The sequence below is a fragment of the Orbicella faveolata genome, unplaced genomic scaffold, assembly GCF_042242905.1.
Source record: "Orbicella faveolata isolate gen_17 unplaced genomic scaffold, um_ofav_v1 contig_14, whole genome shotgun sequence".
Lineage (NCBI taxonomy): Eukaryota > Metazoa > Cnidaria > Anthozoa > Scleractinia > Merulinidae > Orbicella > Orbicella faveolata.
This window is the reverse complement of record NW_028301541.1, coordinates 22,854,221-22,874,858: the sequence shown is the minus strand read 5'-3', so window position 1 is coordinate 22,874,858 and position 20,638 is coordinate 22,854,221. Positions and strand designations below refer to the sequence as shown.

Here is a 20,638-nt window from a genome sequence, read left to right as displayed (position 1 = left end):
TCGGCAAGGTCTTGCCGGTTGGGGGATTTTCTCACTTCTGTAAATGGGAGACATAACACATTAGAAAAGTCCTAAGAAAATACGCGCGCTGATTGGTTAAAAATCGTGTTTCTATAATTCGATGGAAACACAGAACTAGCATGAGCTGTTGACGTAATGATGGTGCGAGCAAAGAGAATTTACACTTTGATAATCAAAGTTAACAAGCTGTTTTCCTTTTTTCGTCGCGGTGTTTTCTAAAAGAAATAGAAAACATGTTCTCCGTGTTTCTATGGAGTTTCTATCGAGAAACACTCGTGAAAGTTATGGAGAACTCGAGAAAGCTGTTGAAACACTCGCCTGCGGCTTGTGTTCTTACAGCATTTCTCGTTCTCCCAAACTTCCACTCATGTTTCTACAACTCGATAGAAACACGATGCATGTTTTCTATTTCTTGATTAATATTCACACAACTCTGTAAGCCATCTCTTCCAAACTCCCATATAAATTGAACATAATGTTAGCCTGAAATATATATTATTCACCAGCCGGGAGGTCCATGTTAGGAAAAACTGTACCCGAGGTCTTGGATACCGCCCGAGGCCACAGGCCTCGGGCGGTACTCAAGACAGAGGGTACAGTTTTTCCCAATACGGACCGACCTAGGCTGGTGAATAACATTTTTATTTTTTTCTAAAACACAACGAAAGGCGTGCAAAAGACCCAAAAATTTTAGGGCTGTAATCATGGCAAGATTCGCTACAAACTGAACAATTTCTAAAGAATAGATATTGATGAAAACAGAGGTAATCCACTTTCTTCCTCCTAATGGTGCGATTTCCACTCAAACTTCTTGTCCTTTTATACCAACTTGTCTTTCGTAGCATTTGGAAATTAGTTACATCAAAATTGGGTCTGAGATATTTTGAAATTTTGATGAGTCAGTGTCAATTTAAGGCCCTTTTGTAAACACTTTTGCAAAAGTAGCTTTCGGCCGCGTCACTTTTGTAGGTCTTTAGTTTGCTTTGATTGTTTTTACCAATATTACATGAAGAAAATTGGGACCGTGAATTTTCTATATTTTGCAAGTTAGTGCAGGCCTTTTTTGAATGCCCTTGCAAAGGTAGCTTTGATAGATATGAAGGCACGAGCAAGTCTTTGACCACTGATTGGTTGACAAAGTGGTGCGGACTTTTTGAACCAATCATAGATCACAGCTGGAAGCGAGACTAAAGTAAAGGCGAAATTACGTCGTCGCGAAATCACTCCGCAAGAAATAGAAACTTAGAGTCTTGTTGACATTTTCGTTGAACTGTTGTTCATGTAAGAGCAGATAAGAAACGCTTGCAATGATTTGTTTGGACTAGTATTTTTTTTGTAAGACCTTCCAATGCCATTTTTAGTTTAATTTTACTTGTCAATAGAAGCCCTCATTTTCTTTTCTTACACTCCGAAAATATTTGTTTCGATAGAAATACACAATTAAAATGTTAAGTTGCTGGGAACTGTTCTCCACTGTTTTTTTTTTTTTAATGTTTTCTTAATGTTTAGTACACAACAACAATGAAAAGGTACTTTACTGTACTAACAAAACTAGTTTTTGTCTTCATTTATAGAACAGCTGTTTAAAGCTTAGCAGTGTTATGAAATGAAATAAGTGTAAACGTTTCAGTACAGCTTTAGGTTTCTCTGTTTGACAGTATGGCAGTGTTATACATATGACTAACGGCGAAGAAAATTTGATTGAAAAGGAACTGGGAAATCTTGGAATATACAGTCACGCATACATTACTTGCATGCATACAATATCTAACAAAAAAAGTCCGAAAATAAAACCGTCCGAAATGTTTAGCGTCCGAAATATTTACAGTACAATATATCATTTCTAAGTAGCTCCACAGCTCTTAGTTTCCTTTACGGAGTGAACTATAGTTGAAACGCTGGTTGAGATACGTAACGGCCTGAAAGAATTTGTGTGTCTTGTCAGTGTATCTGTATAACCTTGAGGGTGCACTGTAAGCTATTATGTTTCAGTCTAATTCGTATTTTGTAGGCGTAAAATTACTTAAGCTATGTTTCATCGAGTTGAAGCGTCCGAAATCTTTGTCCAAAATGAGATAAATAAAAAGTGTCCAATCATCAAACGTCTGAAATAAAACGTCGGAAATAATTTGCAAGTTCTGCTCGGTATTGTATTTCCCCTGAGCTGTATGTGTCATGGAAAAAGACAAAATTTAAGTTCACAGAAATAGATATACGGACTATATTTTAAACTTCCTCGAAATTAGACAGAAAGTAAAACATGTAATTCTGTCAGAATTGAGCTATAAAAATGTCCTGTGAAAACACTTCTCAGTATACTAAGGGCCTTGCAATTTAATTTTTTTTGTCGTTGAAGAGGCAGAGAGCTGATTTCCAAACAACTTAAAGCGAATTGCAAGTAGTTAGTCCAGCAAATTTAATAACTTTCCGTAGTAGGAAGGTAAATTCCAAATGCTGGAAGCGGGGTTCAGGGAGGGTAACGGACGATAAACCGACTCTAAATAAACATGAAAGAATAACACAAATATATGCGGAACGAAATTTACATACGAAGCAAAAAAAAAAGCACGCAGAATGTGAGAAAATACATTAACATACGGAACGGATAAAAAGACAAAGAAAAAACGAAATAGCCGCAACAGTCGTGTTGTGGTTGAAGTCTTAATGCACTTCTCGTACAAAGCTGACAGGCAGAACTCATCACTCAATGCTACGTTAATTCCCAATTCTCGGGTAATAAACCTGTGTAGTAATGAATCTAGTAATGAAAGTACCTTAGTGCAGTTAGGAGCAATTACTTAAATGTTCGTATTGGCTAAAAGATTGAAAATACCCATTTTTGGCTTGCCGGGAGAGCCGGGCTGTTTTCCAATAACAGTTCTTATTTATTAGACCTCTGCGAAATTCATTGCACTCTATTGCGCCGATGTTCAAGCACTTTGCCCCATAAAAGAAGCAAAACGTAATTTTCTTTTCTAACAAAATTTGCTTCATAGTTCACTGATGAAGTAGTTTCGTTTAATAATAAATTGCCGACGCACTGGTGTCGACACGATCTCTTCTTCACATCTTTCTTTGTAGTATGTTACTCTTTGCATAATCGTATGAATAAATTTATGAAGGTATAGATGACTAACATGCATGAAACACTTTGAGGGCGAATCGAGTTTTGAAATATATATAGAGAGAGCTTTTATAGTAGATTTTCTTAATCTAGCTGTGGCTAAGAATAAAAAATGTTCTCTATTTTGGCTGGTGATTGTAATATTGAGGTAAACCGATAATCAATTATTCATGCTTCCGTTTGCGTTATGCTCAATTTATAACTAGGTGCTTTAATCAATGAACACGTACACGGTCCTGGGAGGGTCAGAGGAGAAGCGATAATTTGCGCGAAGGAAAGTTAAAACGATCTCACGAGGGCAATATTTCCAGTACTTTTAACTTTCCATATCCTGTTAATAAATATTATCCCTGTTCTGGTTCTCTATTATGATAATTCTCAGTAAGAAGCTTTTAATATTTAATGCCATTCATTTCTACATCGTTGGATAATTCAACTGTTCACCACCCGTTTGTCCAATCTATACCTGCTGTTCTTATGAAAAGTTCATGTTTTCAGATAAGCACTTGTCCGAAATATTGGCCGTGATTAACATATGCACTTGCCACGATAAGTAAATAAACAATATTCTGGACGCATACATCAAAACCCCTTACCTCGCCTTAAAATTAACTTACAATCAATCACAAAATACCAGAAAGCCCTCTTTTAGTTAATTTCCCGTACAGCTGTAAATTTTGTTTATAGCTAGGAGCACGGTTCGCTTCAATAAAATCTTTTTAAGTAACCGGTTTATGCCAAAAAAAAAGAAAAGAGAAACACACAAACACACATATACAATTGCCGCAATTCTTTGAAAGGCTTTGAAATTCTTGGCTCTAAGCTCAACAGTTTATATACAGTCCAATTTGTTTCAGTAGTTTAATTTTGTTCCTTATATACAACTTTCTAAACCAACGAACTCATTTCGGTGCCACTACTACTAAACAGTTTCCAGGGCTTTCGATGTATTTAGCTTCACTGTTTCTTTTCGCTTTAGCCATTGTCGCTACATTCACAGTAGTCTTAAACAACTTTCTTGATCTCGGCGCTGTACTTGTTTCCAGCACCGTGCTATTGTTCGAACTATCAGTCGTTCTGTCCAACGAGCATCGCCCTCCAAGGAGATTTTTCAATATGTCCTTGAACGCTTTACGATACTGCCTGTTCAACGCTCCGTAAATAACGGGGTTATTTGCGTGGTTGCAAAAGACCAATATCATCGACAGTATATCGATCCAGAGAGGTATTTCAAAGCTGGGTTGAACCATTTCAATTAGATTTATGGTTGCAGCTGGAATGAAGCAAATTAGGTACGCGCCTATCACAACTGCCAAGGTTTTAGTGATTCGCACCTCTTCAACGTTCACTGAAGGTGCATTACTGCTCATTGTGGTAACCCGCTTGGAATGGTGACCAACCTCTCTGAAAATCTTGAAACAGCAAAAACAGATTATCCCCAGCGGTACAGGAACAGCGACTACCAGAAGCGCGGCGGAAAAAACGACGGATCGACTGAAGAAAAAGATGCAAATGCATTTTCCTGTTTGGAACTCAAACTTCGACCAACCAACCAATGGTCCGATAGCAAACGGGAGAGGAATGCACCAAATAAAAGCGACAATTAAAGCTTGGTTTCTTGGGTTGAAAACCTTTCGATAGTAGTTTTGTTTCACCACCATAAAATAGCGATTGATGCTTATCGCAGTCAAGCTGTACATGGACGAAATAACAAACTCTGTAGTGAGAAACCCGTTCAACTGGCATAGCGCATCGCCAAAAATCCAATGTCCGTAATGTGCCACTGATACTAGCATAAATATCAGATTTGTAGACTCCAGAGTGTCTGCAAAGGCCAAACTGGCTATCAAGGCTCGTCCCTTTGTACGAACTCTATTGCCTTTAGTGCTGATTAGAACAACCATTAGATTGCCAAGAATACCGATTAAAATCACCACACATAGCGGTAGAGCTGTTACGATAACCGAAGCGGTTGTCCATGCCATCACCATGATCGCCTTCCGACAGTTTTCTTCGCATAAAAACGACGTCTCCCGGAGCTTAGGGAAAAGCGCAAAAAATTGGGCTAAAAATTCGACTGAAAATTCCTTAAAACAGTCGATATTAAAGCAGTGTCGTTCTTAACTGTACGTTAGGGCCGAAATAGCTAAATCTTTGTGCTGATGCCGGTTAAGTCGTTAAATTTGCGACGGTCGATGCTCTTTCACCTGCTTGATGCAAAGGAGCAGAGATATTAGTTAATTCTTCCACCTCATTGGTGGCTAGTGGTGGTAACTGCCATAAAAACATAATTCATTTTTGCCTTAAAATTATCACAAATAATTGTGCTGGGTGTTAACGTTCTGTTGTTCTCGGGTCTTCTTCGTTTTGATTACGGATGATCCATCTCAGTTGGAGCTCGCCTCAAATTTGAAACGTTTGTCTCGATGTTATCCTATTGGCGTTTAGTTACTGCAACAGATATCGACGTTATGCACAGAATCTTAAAAGATGTTAAACTAAATTACGCAAAGAGACATCAGGACGGTTTAAATACACAAAGAAATTGGAAGTGTCAGAATTAACCATTTCCCACGAAAGGAAAAAAGGTTTTAATTCAATATAGTAAGGTTTTAAGTAAACACTGTCGGAGCAGCTGATTAAATCGCTATTTGATTAAAAAATGAAACAAAATTACGCTGTATCGATAGCAACAAATAAGAGGTGTCGGAAAAATGTTTTCCATTTATATGTTTTACGTGCTAAAATAGGCTTGAATCTAATGTATGGTGCGATTACAACATAAATGATTTATGTTGAAGTCCTAGAGCCTTTTGTAACACCACTTAAGTCACAGAAGTTAAAAAGAATAGGTCTTTATTTGTTCCAAGAGTCGATTAATACAAAATATTGAATCAGCTGAAATGCTCAAATAATGTTTTGTTCGACAACAGTAGCAAAATCTAATTTTGTGTCCAGCGTGGTTTTGCGTTATAAACAGGCCGTAAAGATATTACTATAACACAAAAAAGACGGTGGGTCGAATTAAGTTGAAATTAATCATTTTGGGGCCACTCAAATAAGAAGTATTCCAATATCGTGCAATAAAACGAGCTTAATGACACACTAATTAGAAATAAGCAAGAAAAAGTCGTAATTAATCAATTTAAAACAAACCTTGTCTTCGGCAAGTGCTTTTTTAGTCAATAACTTGACGGAGAAAACGACAGACTGAGTGAGCTTAAATAAGGCAAAGATAGACATATGCCACAAAAAACACTAAGAAACGGAGACGGGAGCATACCAATCAAAACCTTGAAAGAAAAGCTAATCTTTAGGAACAGGCAATTTCAAAGAAATTCTGTGTCACCCATGGACTTAATGAAGGTTTTTCTCCAAGTATTTTGAATTTTAAACTGTGTCAACACCTGTCGCGATCGAAAATTAAGGCGTCTATGTCGGAAATTGGAAACAACAGTAGTGTTACCTGAACGAATTTATTTAAACTCTTTCATTTACTAATTAAACTCTTTCGCTCATTGAACCAATCCTTAAAAAACCACTGTGCGATGATATAAACGAAAACTGAGCAGCCAAAATTTAAAGATAAACAAACAAAACAAATAACAAAAACCTGTGCTAAATCAAGCAGTTCTGATCAGCATGTTTAATATTGTTTATCAAGCTGTACAAGGTGCTTTTAGCTTTCTAGTCTGTGGATGAACTTTCAGGATCGCATTGAAATATTTTTGCACCAATCAAATACGAAATTGACTTATTTGGCTTTATCTTGTGAAATCTATGAATCTTTGTCTCCCGGCTCTACGTGTAATCATCTCAAAATATACCCTAGCCATTCTTTTCCTTCAAGTCCAGTAACTCTCCTCCATGAAAAAAACGTCTCAATCCGGGTGGGGAGGGGGGACTCCCATCTAAATAGGACGGGGGAACTCGATCGCCCGAAAGTTTGGAAAAAACCCCGAAGGACTACCAAGGTCCTATTTTTTGGGCGTGGCTTGAAATTTTATTCACCCTTAAGATGTACAAATTCTAAAACAACTCATTACTGACAGTTTAAGACAAATGTTGCGGACGTTACGAGGCTGAACACCACAAAAACCTCTTTTTTGACCCCTGAAAAGTACGAAAAGCACCCCTGTCCTTTTTATATGGGAATTCAGTCCCCCTGGGGTCACAATATTGATTCTTGTTTATTTACCAGTTTCTCATCTATTACTTTAAAAAGAAAATAAGTAAGTGATTCCTCTCCTTTTGTCAAGCTGCCGATCTCTCAGATAGACGTAACTCCTCTGTTTGAAATAACTGTTTTTTCTTCGCAAACGTGCCCCTGCCTTGTTCACACCAGCTTGCACCCCATTACAGTGGCAATTGGAACTGTTGTTGTCGCTCCCCTTTTTATACATAATCTGCAAATCAATAATAAAAACCGGTTGTAACATTGTAAAGCAGAGCTTTGTGGGAGTACAGGGATAGAGAGCTTTTGCACAGAGGAATGTATATTTCTCTTATGGCCTATTCTAAGCCAATTAATACAGTGAGTTTCACTTCACTTCCCGTTTGCTTAGCTTTCTAATTTCCAGATTAAAAAAATGACTTGCAACGTGCCAGTAACCAATCAGAACAGGAATACCGTATTAACTCGAAGGAGCGACGCGGCGGCGCGGCGCTTAACAAATTTTTCGACTTGCCGATGCGGCGCTTACTCGAGAGCAGCGCTTAAAACGGGACGACGCTCTTTCGAATAAATAAGGTAAACGGTATGTTTTTCAACTGTCAGGATCAAAACCAAAGTCATTCAGACGCGTTCTTACGCGCCTACGTCGACGTCAGTTTCGTGTTTTCCCGCGCTTGGCAGCGGTTAGCTTTATTTCCCGCGGCTCGCAGTGATTTCTTACGTGTTTGAAACTGGTTGGTTGTTTTCTTCTTCCAGTTATATGCTTTCAGTGATTGGTTTATTCCTTAATTTTGGATCATTGTAATTGAGCAAATATTGCAATGGTCATTAGGAAAACATCATGTTATAATACAATAAATCTCAATAATTAGAGAGGAAGCCACAGCAGCCTTAGCTGGTTTTCATGCAGGTCCTCTATCCTGGTCGAATTGGAATTTGGAGATGTCGGTTTTTGTGGAGGGAGGAAAACCGGAGAACCCGGAGAAAAACCCTCAGAGAGAGGCGAGAGCGAACAACTGAGTTCACATATGGGACCGGACCAGAATCGAACCCTGGCCTTATTGGTGGGAGGCGAGCGCTCTCACTCTGCATCATCCCTGCTCCCCAAAGGTTCATCATGAGAAAACGTCTTTAAAGCTGTTACCTTCTTTCTGATAGCATTGTCCATGTCGACTCGGCTGCTGTCTAAATGACAGCTCAATCCGGTCTGGGTAAATATATCTAAATCTCTCTTGGTGTGGCTCCTCGTGATTTCTATCTCTCTTGGGTTGATTGTTCCCTATAGATGTGAAAAACGAGATGCATAATAATTTCCTTAAGTGTATAGCTAATTCCGTGAGCGGACAAAATGAATCAAATCCTGTGTTGTGATTGGCTACCCAAGCAGACAAGATGGCGCTGTCTCGCCAGCTCGGGACTGCCCGCTTTCAGTCCCGAAAGAAACATTTCCCCGAAAGACAAATAATAAATTCTTTCTTGACTAAGCTTGTTTATGTATTTATTTTATTTATTTGTTCGTGCAAGATGGCTGGATCTTGGCCTCTTTTTTTTGCGAGTTTACTGGACCTCTACTCCGCCTTTTTCTAAAAACACATAGGCCGATATCCAGCTATCTTGACCGAACAAGCTTGGCCAAGAACCAATATATCTAACCTCCCAAACAAGTTAAAACAAAGAAAATCACAACCGCGAAGAAGGCTTGGATACCCAGTCTAAATTAGCATAGATTTTGAAGATTTTTACTTCCAAGTTAAGGGCCTGGGAAATGTATAGATTTTATGTATGGAAACATCAAAGGCGGTAAAACCAAATAAATGTATGAGTCTTGATGCGTATTAGAAAAGGTGAACTTGAACGAACCCCTTTTACACGGAAAATAGTGTCGATAAACATTTGTCAAAACCTAATCTGAAAATTAGGAAAAAACTGTTAAGCCCAGCAAAGCAAACCAACCTCTTATGTCGTGTTCGGAAGACGCTCGCTCCAGTCCTTCAAGGTCAATATCCCCGGCCTGGCTATAATCTTGGCAACTGACTGACCGTCGTCTGGGGGGAACTTTGTTATTACTGTCACGTGGTACTTTACGCTTCCTCTTCTGTTCAAAGCCAAAGCTATTCCACCGCCGGAATTCCTTGCTGAGCCCTGAAAGGCCAGAAAATGATTTTTATATTTGCCGGTTCAGAATTTTTTTGAAAATAAATGAAGAGAGTATAGCTACCTCTATCGTCTTCAAGAGCACGATTGACGTAAGATGATTCAGTTTTGGACGGCGAAAGTGAAGAGCACAAAGATGAAATTCGTCCTACTTTTAGCTTCACAGTTCCGTAGGCGCGCTGCATTTGAAAGAAAAACAATTATATCAATAAAAAACTGCTGTTAAGAAGTAACAAGTTTTATTTTCTCTCCGGTTTCATTTATCTTTTATAGCTTTGTAACATGAGTATGGTACATCTCAAAGATCATCGCTACAACACATAGGAAATTTCTTTGTCCTGTTATATCAAGACAAAATTACTCAATACACTGCGGGGCAACCAGGATAACTTCCGGAAAAGTAAATGTGTCAAATCTGAGAGTCCTCAGTTTTCAATGATTCTGTGACTGTGTTAAATTGTATTTAATTGTATCAATACACTGCATATTCAACGAATATGTTCTCTTCAACTCACCCTCAAAGCTTTACAAGCCTCTTCTTGAGTTGCTTTCTTGAGACTTATACCGTTTACTTCAAGAAGCTTGTCTCCCTGATGAATCGATCCCTCCTTGTACGCAATGCTGTCCTCGGACTATAAGGAAAAGAGGCAGAATGAGAAGAGAACAATAACAATAACAATAACAATAACAATAACATTTATTATTTGTATTGCGCCTTTTCTATAAAATAGTCAAAAGAACGGAACAGAAAAGAAAACAGGTCGGCCGACCAGCCCCGAGAACAAGCGGGAGCAGGGAACGATTACACACGGAAAGACAACTTAAAGAAAAATATAGGAATTATCATCTCTCAATAGCGCGTCAAGCCCAGGTGGTCGTCTACGAGACTTAAGAGCAAATTAGGTCAAAATTTTACCTCATCAGAATATGGTAACTGAAGAGAGTTGCCCCATGCGCTAATGCCGATGCAATGTTTCATTCATGTGAAGTCAATTTTAAGAAAAAAAGTACGTTTCTTCCCATTGAAAAATTTCCGTCTCTTGTAATACGATGATGTTACAACGCCTTATTATCCAATTTCCTCTCTGTTATCTGTGAAGTGGTCGCTTACGGGAGGTTAAAAACAAAAGAGAATTTCAAACTTTTAGCTCTAAAAATGGTCGTGGTCGCTTACGAGAGGTGTTGCTTACAAGAGGTTCCAAATATAGGGATTTGACTCGGAAACTTTAGTATTTTGGAAAACTGGTCGCTGAGGAGAGGTGGTCGCAATCCTAGGTTCCACTGTATATCTAATCAGTCCCTAAAGACATTGGGGAATACTACATGTACTTTTAAAGGCAAATCGCCACTCACACGACCCCATAAGCTACTGAGCTTTAATTCAGAATCGTGCTTAAATAAACGTTGTCTGTCTATTTCGTCGTCAGAGGTTTTGGTTGTTGATCAAGCGTTCTTTGAAACTATTAACAACGAAACTGGAAATAGTACGTGGCAAAACCTTAAAATTTTCTCAATTTATGGCATTTCTCTCTTGGAAAAACGTTTTGAAATGTGGAATTTATAAAATTAATTAAATATATCTCAGTTCTACAGTACAGGATAGTTAGTAAGTTAATGATACGCAGCTTGTCAATCACCTTACCACATAAGTAACGAACACGCCTTTCTTGTCCCTAGAGTAATAAGAAAGAAAAGTTTGGTTGATTATTCATCACCTGTGAGAGCTGATCAAGAAATGAATGAGGTTTTTTTTTATCAGTGATGCTCTCTTCTTCGAGTTTTATCGCTGTGAATCAGTTTGTTTCTTTAAGACTTACTTTCTTGCGAGAACGCTGAGTCCTATGTAGTCAGTGATGGGTTTCGCTAATTTGACTTCGAAGACTAATGATGGTTCTAACAGCAGAAAAAGAGATAGCTTTAGATATGAGTGTAAATGGTATAATATGGTGTGCAATAGAGTAAATTAAAGAGTCAGTCAGTCGGTCAGTCAGTCAGTCAGTCAGTCGGTCGGTCGGTCAGTCAGTCAGTCAGTCAGGCAGTCAGGTAGTCAATCAGGAAAACTTCAAGACTCTTTTTTCTTAAATGCACTTTGTGAAATAGCCGCAGTAATTATTTACCTTCAGTTGAAGTGAAAATCTTTTCAGGCTCCTCTCGTAGAATAGTTAGCTTCACGGGAGATGACGCTAGCCTCAGAGCGGAAACCGCATTCTTATGATTCATTTGTCGTAGGCTCGCGCCGTTTACCTTAAGACACAAACAGGAGAAATTTTCTTAAAATAAACATCACGTCTCAGGGCCGTCGCCAGAAAAAAAAAATTGACTGACGCAACGCTCATGCATGGTTAAATTATCTGCCTAGTTATTTAACAATATTTTACTTTTCCCCTTCAAAACGGAAACCAACAAAAATGAAAAAAAACTTACTGAGGCAAGTGCACTGGTTTGCCTCATACTGGCTACAGCCCGGTGTCTCCACACAATGTGGGTACAGAATCAGTCATCAGAATCTTTGGGGTATTTTAATAAGAACTGTATGGAGGCCTGAAAGCTGAATTTGTATGCTGAATGCATGAATATATACAAAAATATGATTTTGTATTTTTCCTGGATACCATAATGAATACACAAGAGGTAAATTAATTTACCAAAATGATCTGGTCTCCAACTGCTACTCTCCCGTCCTTAGCCGCCGCGCCTCCTGGCTCAATGACGTTTATTACTATCCCTCCCTAGACAGTAAAGTAATGTCAGGTTTGCAAACTCTTTATTATAGTAAGTAAGTAAATCTATATTTTGTCAGGGTAACTCTGTCAGCTCTATGAAAAAAAGCTATCGATAGATAAAAAAGCTATCAATGACCCCTGCTAAAAATAATAATAATAATAAAAATTTACAAAACTTACAATATGCTTAGAAATAAAACTACTAAGATTAAAGTTAAAATTTCATATATATAATAAGAAAATTAAATTCACATACTTTTAAAACAGTTAAAAATTTGGCATCCAGAATAATAAAGACTTTTTCGCTGCTTCAGTCCGTACTCTTAGCAAATGCAAAAGGTTACCCTGCCTCGTCGAGACATTACGATTAAAATAAAAGAGTTTTTATAAAACAGAGGCACTTTGTCACAAATGCATCTGAGGACTTTACTGCACACCATATTATATGTTCATATCCTCATTGGTTGAGAGCATATAGCTAATCACTTCAGTTGAAATCATTGCCCTCGGTAGGAATGCTATAAGGACTATGGGGGAGGGGGAGTTGGAGGAGGAGGAGGCGGGGAGTAGAAAAGATGTGACTTTTGGTACTTAAAAAGTCCCCACCCCCACCCCACTGACAAAACGACAACAACAACTAAAAACAAGAAAATGAAAGTAATGCAACACGTTATAAACAAACGATCAGTGGCCTCAAAGAAGCCGAAACATTTTAAAGTTATAATTTCAAACGTTGTCATTGTTAAAACTATGCTTTCAGAAGCATTCTTTTTCCCTGTTCTGTTATTTACTAGAAAATTTTTGCACTATTAAAATCTAAATCTAGTTTAAAATCGAAACTGTTTATATATTATTCTTTTAAATAAGTTCATTACGTTATTGTCTGAACACAATACTTAGTTATAGTAAGTCACAACTTCATTCAATAACCGTGTCCATATAAACTGACAAAATTAATATCTCGAATATTTACTTACCAGATAGGTATCAGATCCACCCACAATTCCAAGCCCGAGGCCCGCCGTTTCCTTTTCAATGGTTATCGTAGTCTCCACGAACTCTTTTATTTTATTGGGGTCACCTGAATCAAAGGGAAACAAATTCACCACTAAAGTGGTAGATAAACACACTCTCAGCGAGGTCTTAAGTACAGTAAGCTACACTGTGATAAATAGAATAAATTATGAAAAACTGGATCAATTCAAGAGTTTTTAATGGCTGAGCCATCATGGGTTATGAGCCATTGTACCATGCTGCAGAAATATGGAAAGCGAACGCGTGATTCTTTGGGCGTTTTTATTTCTATTTAAGTCTTGGGGGGGGGGGGGGAGGGACGTTTTTAATAAAACAATTATTCCACTCGCGCCTGTTTTTGACATAAGATAATTATAGCGAACTCTTCTCTACGCGCCTCGTTGGTCATCTACCATCTCTTATATCGAACGCGCGCTCGTAGAATAAGTGTTACATATCGGCAGGATGAATTGCGCGGGTTCACTTATGGCTCAAATCAAATTCCACTTTTCTCGTTCGTCTGATTTCATGCGCACATGCTGAGTTTATTGTGACCGTGAAAACGATGGCATAATTGGGTCTTAAGTAGAAGTAATATACTACGGAGATTTGGTAGAAATACTTGGTGAAACATACTTAATGTACCAGAGCGACAACATATGACAAAGAGTTTGGCACTCTTCAAGTCAAACATATTTTTGTCAGCTTTTAATTTTGAACCACTGAAAGCTCAATGAACTGTTTCATGGCAAAAGCTATCTTCTTCCTAGTTAAAGATGGCCATAGTCATAACATACTTTAAAGCCCTGAACTGTCCACAAACTAACTTAAATAATACAGATAAAGCGTACTTTTGACACGTAAAATGATGTCCCGTGGTGTCGGCTGTACTGCTTAGTAACTAAAGTTAATGTTAATGCGGTCAAGCTAGCGACAGGCATGTCAGAAATTTGCAAAACTTTTGGACAACAAGACAACTGTTACAACTACTCCGTAGAAAGGACTTCGCTTAATTCCAAACCGATATATTTGACGATGTCACAGAGCAATTCCTGCGAAATACGTATGACCCGAAGACGTGTTGGGTCAGTTAAACTTGACGTCGAATTTCGGAGTAAAGTTCTGTTTACTGTTGGAGGTCAAACTTTCTCAGGAACAGTTTACAGCTGTCTCACTACACTCTCCATGAAACTTTCGAATTACAGTAATAATCCACTCTCTTTCTATTCCTATTAGCAGTTAGACTATTCTTTGCTATTATATTTAGCACAGTAGCCCAAGAGACATTAAAGAACACTTTGTTTTACCTTCGGGAGAAGTAGCCCGTGCTTTCGTTGTGTTAGACACAGGAGCCATTGGAATTCTCTCACGGAATTTCAGCAAACGTGCTTTACGAGTCCTCTTTCTCTTTTTTGAGACTGCGCGCAACTTTCTTTGCTAAATCACGCTCAATTCTAATTATGCTGCCGTTTAATTTCTTTGTTAATCGTCTTTGCTTGATGTTGTCTAACTTTAAAGCTTGACAGCGAGTCTTTAGTCTTCTCTACAAAGGCATGCATACCATTGACGGCTGGTTTCGTGTTTGTTTAAATAACCTCAAAAACTTTGCTTTCAAATCAATTTAATTACAGTTTGCAGTCTGGAAAGTTGCAGTGTTTTTGTTTACTTTTCAAACTCTCACGAGACATCAATGTGTAACACATTTCTTTAATTGCTTCACTCTTTAAGTTAAATTAGTTTAACTGGCTCAAAACAGAAAAGATAAAACTGCTTGGTCATTTTATGTTGGTCAACGCTAGCGAGTTTCGCGTCGCGAGACAGAGAGTTTACAAAGACTGAACGAAAACCTTGTCAACGATGCCAACAACTATGTGCACCTTGCAAACATCTTATCTATGTGGAACCTCCAGAAAAACAGTATACTGAACGATTCCCTTCCCTTAAAAAATGAGCCGGAATATTCTGAAAAACGGCGCGTGAAACTCTAATTACCAGTCCGCTTGCGACAAAACCGACCGAGCAAGATTTTTTTGTATGACAATATGCAGGTTACAGTACCACGCTAGAATGTAATGCCAGTGACTAACAAAGAACGATATTAAACCCTTACCCCTGCCCCCCCCCCCCCCCGTGCCCACCCCCAAATGAAATGCACTTTTCAAGATCAGACAACTTTTAAACACAAGAGCGTATCATGTGACGGAAGTCAAAACTGTAAAATTCTTGGGGCAGCCCTCCTTCCCTAGGGCAACAAAATGCACAAACTGCTTAGAGCAAAAACAACGACTAATAAGGTGGAAACTTAATGCAAAGAGGCGGAGGAAGTGCAAAACCTAACTTCATGACATGCGGGAATTAAAAGTTATCTGCGCACACAAAAGGTACATGATTTGAACTCGAAGATGGATAAAATGATAAATGGTCTTTGTTAAAAATAGAATTCAAAACATCCGTCAGAATTTACCATAAAAAAGCGCAATACAAAGGTATAAATGCGCGCAATGCGATAAAGCCTAAGTAGGAAAGAGAAATGGATTAAAATGGAGAGGATTATCAAATAAAGCTAAAATTTCATCGATTTAGAAAAAAAAGTTTTAACACGCTCTGTCCAAACAACCGGCGGAAGGAAGTTTTAGCATCCCTCACGACTTTGCCGTCTGCGAATAGGAGGTGACCGGCCATGTAATGGCCCTGTAGGGTCTTCCATTATCTCGATGCAAAATTCGAGAGCTCACAGTATTGCGTTCAGTAAAATTAAAGTTTAGGGGCATAATAAAACGCTAAATAGAGTGAGTTGTTTCCCTAGCCGCCAACTTCTATAAATGCCTCGAGAAAACTACTGAACCGACTCACAGATTCTTTGAGGCCATGGTGAAATGCTTCTCAGGGTACAGAACTCAGTAAATTATATCGCTTGTATAAAAAGATCGCAATCCACAAAAGATCGAAAACCAAAAAACAAAACAAAACAAAACAAAAAAAGCGAAAAATCAAAGCAAAAAACCAAAATAAAACAGGTGCCTCGCATAAATAAAAATTACTCATTTTGTCAACCCGTTGCCGATAGACAAAGTAAACATTCGAAAAAAATTGAAATTTCGGCCAAACCGAGACAACTTTCAATTTAAGCGTGTGATATTTCCGCGAGGAGAAAAACCCCAATTTTTGGTGGAGCCTTAATGCCTTGTATATGAATAGAAAAGACATAATCTTCTTTATTCCCTGCAGACGTCTGTATCTATTGGCATAAATTACATAGGCGTCGAGAAAAATTGCACTAATTCCATAAATTTATAATTCGGTGTTTCAAATGGCACGGCCAGGTTCACAATGTCTTGGTACGAGCTTACACTGCGAGTTTAGCCCGAAAAAAAATGTAAGGGATGAAATAGGTAAAAAACGGGTTTGTGTCAAGACAGTTGTCTGTTTGTTCAGTTGTTGTGACTCCGCTGAACAGTCATCTGGAATTAAAAAACACAGCAGACACAGTAATTTTCGATGAATCAGTTGTAGAATGGTGCATGGCATTGTCAACAAAAGGGACATCAGTAGACGATATTACCATTTATATTAAAGTCACCTTCATTATTTTTTTGGAAGCTCGATGTTTGCATAATTACAGTTGCTATCACTTTTTAAGACAGACGAGCTCAATGACATCCTCTCCACCAATCAACGGCAAGCAGAATTCTGAGGCATGTCTGATGAATTCGTTAGCTGCAAGAAAATTAAAGATAGCGCGTTCAAGAAATCTATTAGCTTGAGGATTAAGTGGTGGGCCCGTTAACAGATAATTTCCTTAACTCTCTGACATTCATCCTCAAATTTACACTTTAAAAGTCAGTGCGACTATGCTTCGCCAGCGTTCTTGGTTGACTGGAATATTTTTCGTGTGTTACTGCATTCCTGGTTCGAGCGCGGGTCTTACTATGCACAACAGCTTACTTAATGGTCATGTGTTTAAGACCTATGTCGGTATTGACTGGCTTTCATGTGCTCAAGAGTGCGACAAAGAAGATATGTGCTTTTCCTACAACTTTTTTTCTTCTGGTGAAATATGCGAGTTAAACAACTCTGGCTTAAAAGACCCGTGCAACAATGCCGATGATAGACTTACTAGGAACACTGGATGGATTTACCACGAAATAGGTGCATTACAGGTGAATATACAACCCTTCACACAATTATCACGATTTATTGACCTAACGTAAAATAAATTTTACTTCGTTCAGTCGTATTTTCCTAGCCTTTCTGTTTCTCTTTCGCAAAATAAAATGAAAAATATGTTCTGGTGGCTCAGTAGATATAATTTTTATTTTTGGTTTTATTTACCTAGAAGGAAAGGTGGCGACAAGGTTTTTCCTTACACGAGTGTTTACTAGCTGGTTCATTATTTGTTCAGTTTTGTCTCTTCTCACATTGGCCATGTAAAATGAAATCAGTCATTTTCTGGTTTTTCAATTTAGCACCTCAAAAGACATAAAAGAGAGAAATTAATGTTATTACCTAATAATTATTTGTTAGGAGATTTCTGCCATAATGATGCCGAGAAAAACAGTACGTGTTCAAAATTTTTGTTTCATTTTGTAAAATATTTATTCAGAATTCACATGCAGATAAACACGCTTTATACATATCTGATAGGGAATCATCTGGAAATTTCACTTCTAATTAAAAAATCCCGCATTATAATTTTCGCTGAGAAGTCGCTTCAATTCATAATCACACTTCGAAGTTGCCAATGAGCAAGTGTATCTGTATCTTTATGACATTTTATCACCATGGCGCTGCCGAACGACTGATCAGTTTTGGATCGAGAAAGTGAATGAACAAACGGGTCCGTAAAGCGTACATGTGCCGACTTAGATTATTGATTAGTGCGGCATACTTTTTTCCTGTTCAAATCAAATTAACGTTTTTTTTAATTATTAAAGCTTTAAACAGAGGCGATATTTCCTTGAGGTAGGTATGGTCATCTCTTACGCCAATCTAAAGCTGTTCTCCAAGTGCCTTGCATCCGAGCTGTCTTGTTTTTAAGGTTTATTTGAATTTGAGATTTGGAAGAGTTTGTCTTGTCGTTCGGACGGCTATCTCTTGACTCATTGTTTTTGGAGCGATGGTAATGGTAATAACTTTTGCCATAGTTATATCAGATATACCACTGTTACGTTCATTTATCCGTTCTTCTTCTCTCTTCCAACAACTGTAATATTTTCAACTATTCTATTATTATCTGCTTTTTTGTTTTCTTTATTCTCTTGGTTCTTCCACACATTGTTTGCTAAAGTCTTTCAGAATTTATCGCTAGTTGCGTATTTCCCAGCTCTAAACGTGACAGAATTTGAAATTTGACATCGTGTGTTGTTTTTAAATCTTGAGTGTTTATTATCACTTAGTATTTTTGTCAATTTTGCTGGTAGGCGGTTACTAATGGTAACTCAACATTTTAACAAGCCAATTTGATTCACATCCTTACTAACTGGCACCCGGCAAACTGCTGCCTCTTCACCTGACACCCGGTACATGTAAATAACTTACCGATAAGCGAAATTTTCACCTGTTATTGAGCTAGTTCTTATTTGACCAGCAGGATATGAAAAAGAGTGAGGAATCTCGAGAAATACCTGTGCAAAGTGAGTGATCAACGGTTAGAATATTTATTTCAGGGAAAGGAAACGGGGAGAAGGTTAGAATATTACAAAACTATTGTAAATATGGTCTTAATGTTTGATGTTGCCCTTGAAAAAAACATATATACTTAAGAAACCGGATAACCGGCGATCCGGATAACGTTTATTGTAGACTAAGGTTGCCATGAAAGTTACCAGTAGCCGAAAGCTGATTATTTCCGTTTACAAGAGAGGTCGTTATATCCTTCTGAGCCTACATTGTAACTTGTGGACCACTTGTGAATCATTGTGGACCGGGATTCATTCAAGGAGGTAGAGAACTTAATCTACTTGCCTTATGTTACAGAAACTTGTGCAAAGCGCCGACAGTTGTCTGTCGGTCAGTACGCTTTGTGTGGAAAAAAATTAACAATAAAAAAGCCATAAATTGAATTCATCTTTTTGCCTTACAGATATTACTGCAGTGTTTACTTGTGATAATGAGATGGAAATGTTTGCTGATAGTGTGAGTCTTGGGAAGGACGACGACTGGACATCATCAACGGAATATATCATACCAGGAAATACCCGGGTTATTTCTGTGTCGGGAGTAGACAGGGGCAGTCAGTTTGGAATACTTGGTTCTTTAAACAATGGAATGGTAACCAATGCAAGCTGGAAATGTCACACTTTTAAGTATTCTGGATGGAACTCGCCGGATTTTGATGACAGCAGCTGGCCAGCGGCAGTGGAGGTTGCAAATCACGGTGATCGGCCCTGGCACAATAGAGTTGGTATAGCCTCGACTGCGAAGTGGATATGGGCAGCTGGCGATCCGGATAACGTTTATTGTAGACTAAGGTTGCCGTGAAAGCTATCAGCAGCCGAAGGCCTTATTAATTTACCCACAAACTCCCGAGCTGATGGTTCCCGCTAACAAGACAGATCGTTATATCCTTCTGAGCCTACATTGTCACTTTTTCAGTTGTAGTCGCGCTGGGAAGCCGACTCTAATCGCAGTCACACTACGAAGTTGACAATGAACGAGTGTATTTGTATTTTCAAGACATTTTATGACGATTGCGCTGCCGAGCAACTGAGCAGTTATAAAGAGAGTCAGTAAACAAAAGTGTCCGTAAAGAGTACATGTGCCGACTTAGCTTACTGACTAGTGCGGCATATTTTTTCATTGACGAGTAAGCTAACAGTCCGGGGGAAACGACCGCAATTCCTTGAATGTATTCCATGTAGTCACAAACAAAAACTAATGTTACACCCCTCCCCTCTCTAAATGAAATGCAGTTTTCACCCTGACACAAGAACTAAAACTCAAGAACACATCACGTGATGCACGTCAAAGATGTATAACTTCCTGTGGCAACCCTCGCTCCCTGGAGTAACAAAACTTACTAACTGCTCAGGGCAAAAAGAGCGACTAAAAACTTCTAAGATGGAGGCTAATTAATACAAAGCGGTAGAAGGAGTGCAGAAAGCCTAACTTCATGAATTGCAAGAATCCAAAATTACTTGTACACACAAAAAGTCCATTAGACTCAAAGACGGATTAAAAGATAAATGATCTTTATTAAAAATAGAATTCAAAACACCAATCTGTTAGAATCTACCATAAAAAAGCGCATTACAAAGGTATAAATGCATGCAACGCGATAACGCCTAAGCAGGAACAGAGAAATGGCTTAAAATGAAGAGGATTATCAAATAAAGTTAAAAATGCAGCTATCTAGAAAATTTTTTTTAAAAGCTCTGTCCAAACAAGCGGTGGAAGGAAGTTATAGCATCCCTCGCGAGTTTGCCGTTT

At 38.3% G+C, this 20,638-nt stretch overlaps 3 protein-coding genes across 4 annotated transcripts; 1 reads left to right on the top strand and 2 right to left on the bottom strand.

Annotated features, from left to right (window-relative positions):
- Positions 1–2,354: 2,354 nt before the first annotated feature.
- LOC110062207 (melatonin receptor type 1B-B-like) lies at positions 2,355–5,689 on the bottom strand. Its single transcript, XM_020769079.2, has one exon. The coding sequence runs from the start codon at positions 5,134–5,136 to the stop codon at positions 4,048–4,050; it is 1,089 nt and encodes a 362-aa protein (XP_020624738.2). The 5' UTR covers positions 5,137–5,689; the 3' UTR covers positions 2,355–4,047.
- Positions 5,690–5,984: 295 nt separating this feature from the next.
- Positions 5,985–14,792, bottom strand: LOC110062208 (multiple PDZ domain protein-like). 2 transcript variants are annotated; one of them, XM_089287144.1, is made up of 11 exons: positions 14,518–14,792; positions 13,174–13,304; positions 12,119–12,202; positions 11,591–11,717; positions 11,291–11,366; positions 11,116–11,146; positions 9,989–10,105; positions 9,538–9,652; positions 9,273–9,461; positions 8,464–8,598; positions 5,985–7,551 (listed from the first exon to the last, which is right to left on the bottom strand). In XM_089287144.1, the coding sequence occupies exons 1-11, from the start codon at positions 14,564–14,566 to the stop codon at positions 7,541–7,543; spliced, it is 1,065 nt and encodes a 354-aa protein (XP_089143270.1). In that variant the 5' UTR covers positions 14,567–14,792; the 3' UTR covers positions 5,985–7,540. The 2 variants fall into 2 exon arrangements, with proteins under 2 accessions (XP_089143270.1, XP_089143271.1); XM_089287145.1 differs by lacking the exon at positions 5,985–7,551 and having other exon boundaries at positions 8,420–8,598; positions 13,174–13,277.
- Positions 14,793–16,806: 2,014 nt separating this feature from the next.
- On the top strand, positions 16,807–20,555 carry LOC110062240 (uncharacterized). The gene is made up of 3 exons (XM_089287142.1): positions 16,807–17,370; positions 18,801–18,843; positions 19,293–20,555. The coding sequence occupies exons 1-3, from the start codon at positions 17,062–17,064 to the stop codon at positions 19,688–19,690; spliced, it is 750 nt and encodes a 249-aa protein (XP_089143268.1). The 5' UTR covers positions 16,807–17,061; the 3' UTR covers positions 19,691–20,555.
- The last annotated feature ends 83 nt before the right edge of the window (positions 20,556–20,638 follow it).

Excerpts from the sequence above, each read along its gene's own strand:
- LOC110062240 (XM_089287142.1), top strand. The coding sequence starts at position 17,062 with ATGCTTCGCCAGCGTTCTTGGTTGACTGGAATATTTTTCGTGTGTTAC. Across the intron at positions 17,371-18,800 it reads ACGAAATAGGTGCATTACAG|GATATGAAAAAGAGTGAGGA; the intron begins GTGAATATACAA and ends TTTGACCAGCAG. Across the intron at positions 18,844-19,292 it reads TCGAGAAATACCTGTGCAAA|ATATTACTGCAGTGTTTACT; the intron begins GTGAGTGATCAA and ends TTTGCCTTACAG.
- LOC110062207 (XM_020769079.2), bottom strand. The coding sequence starts at position 5,136 with ATGGTGATGGCATGGACAACCGCTTCGGTTATCGTAACAGCTCTACCG.
- LOC110062208 (XM_089287144.1), bottom strand. The coding sequence starts at position 14,566 with ATGGCTCCTGTGTCTAACACAACGAAAGCACGGGCTACTTCTCCCGAA. Across the intron at positions 9,653-9,988 it reads AGGCTTGTAAAGCTTTGAGG|CGCGCCTACGGAACTGTGAA; the intron begins GTGAGTTGAAGA and ends TTTCAAATGCAG. Across the intron at positions 8,599-9,272 it reads TTCCGAACACGACATAAGAG|GGAACAATCAACCCAAGAGA; the intron begins GTTGGTTTGCTT and ends TCACATCTATAG.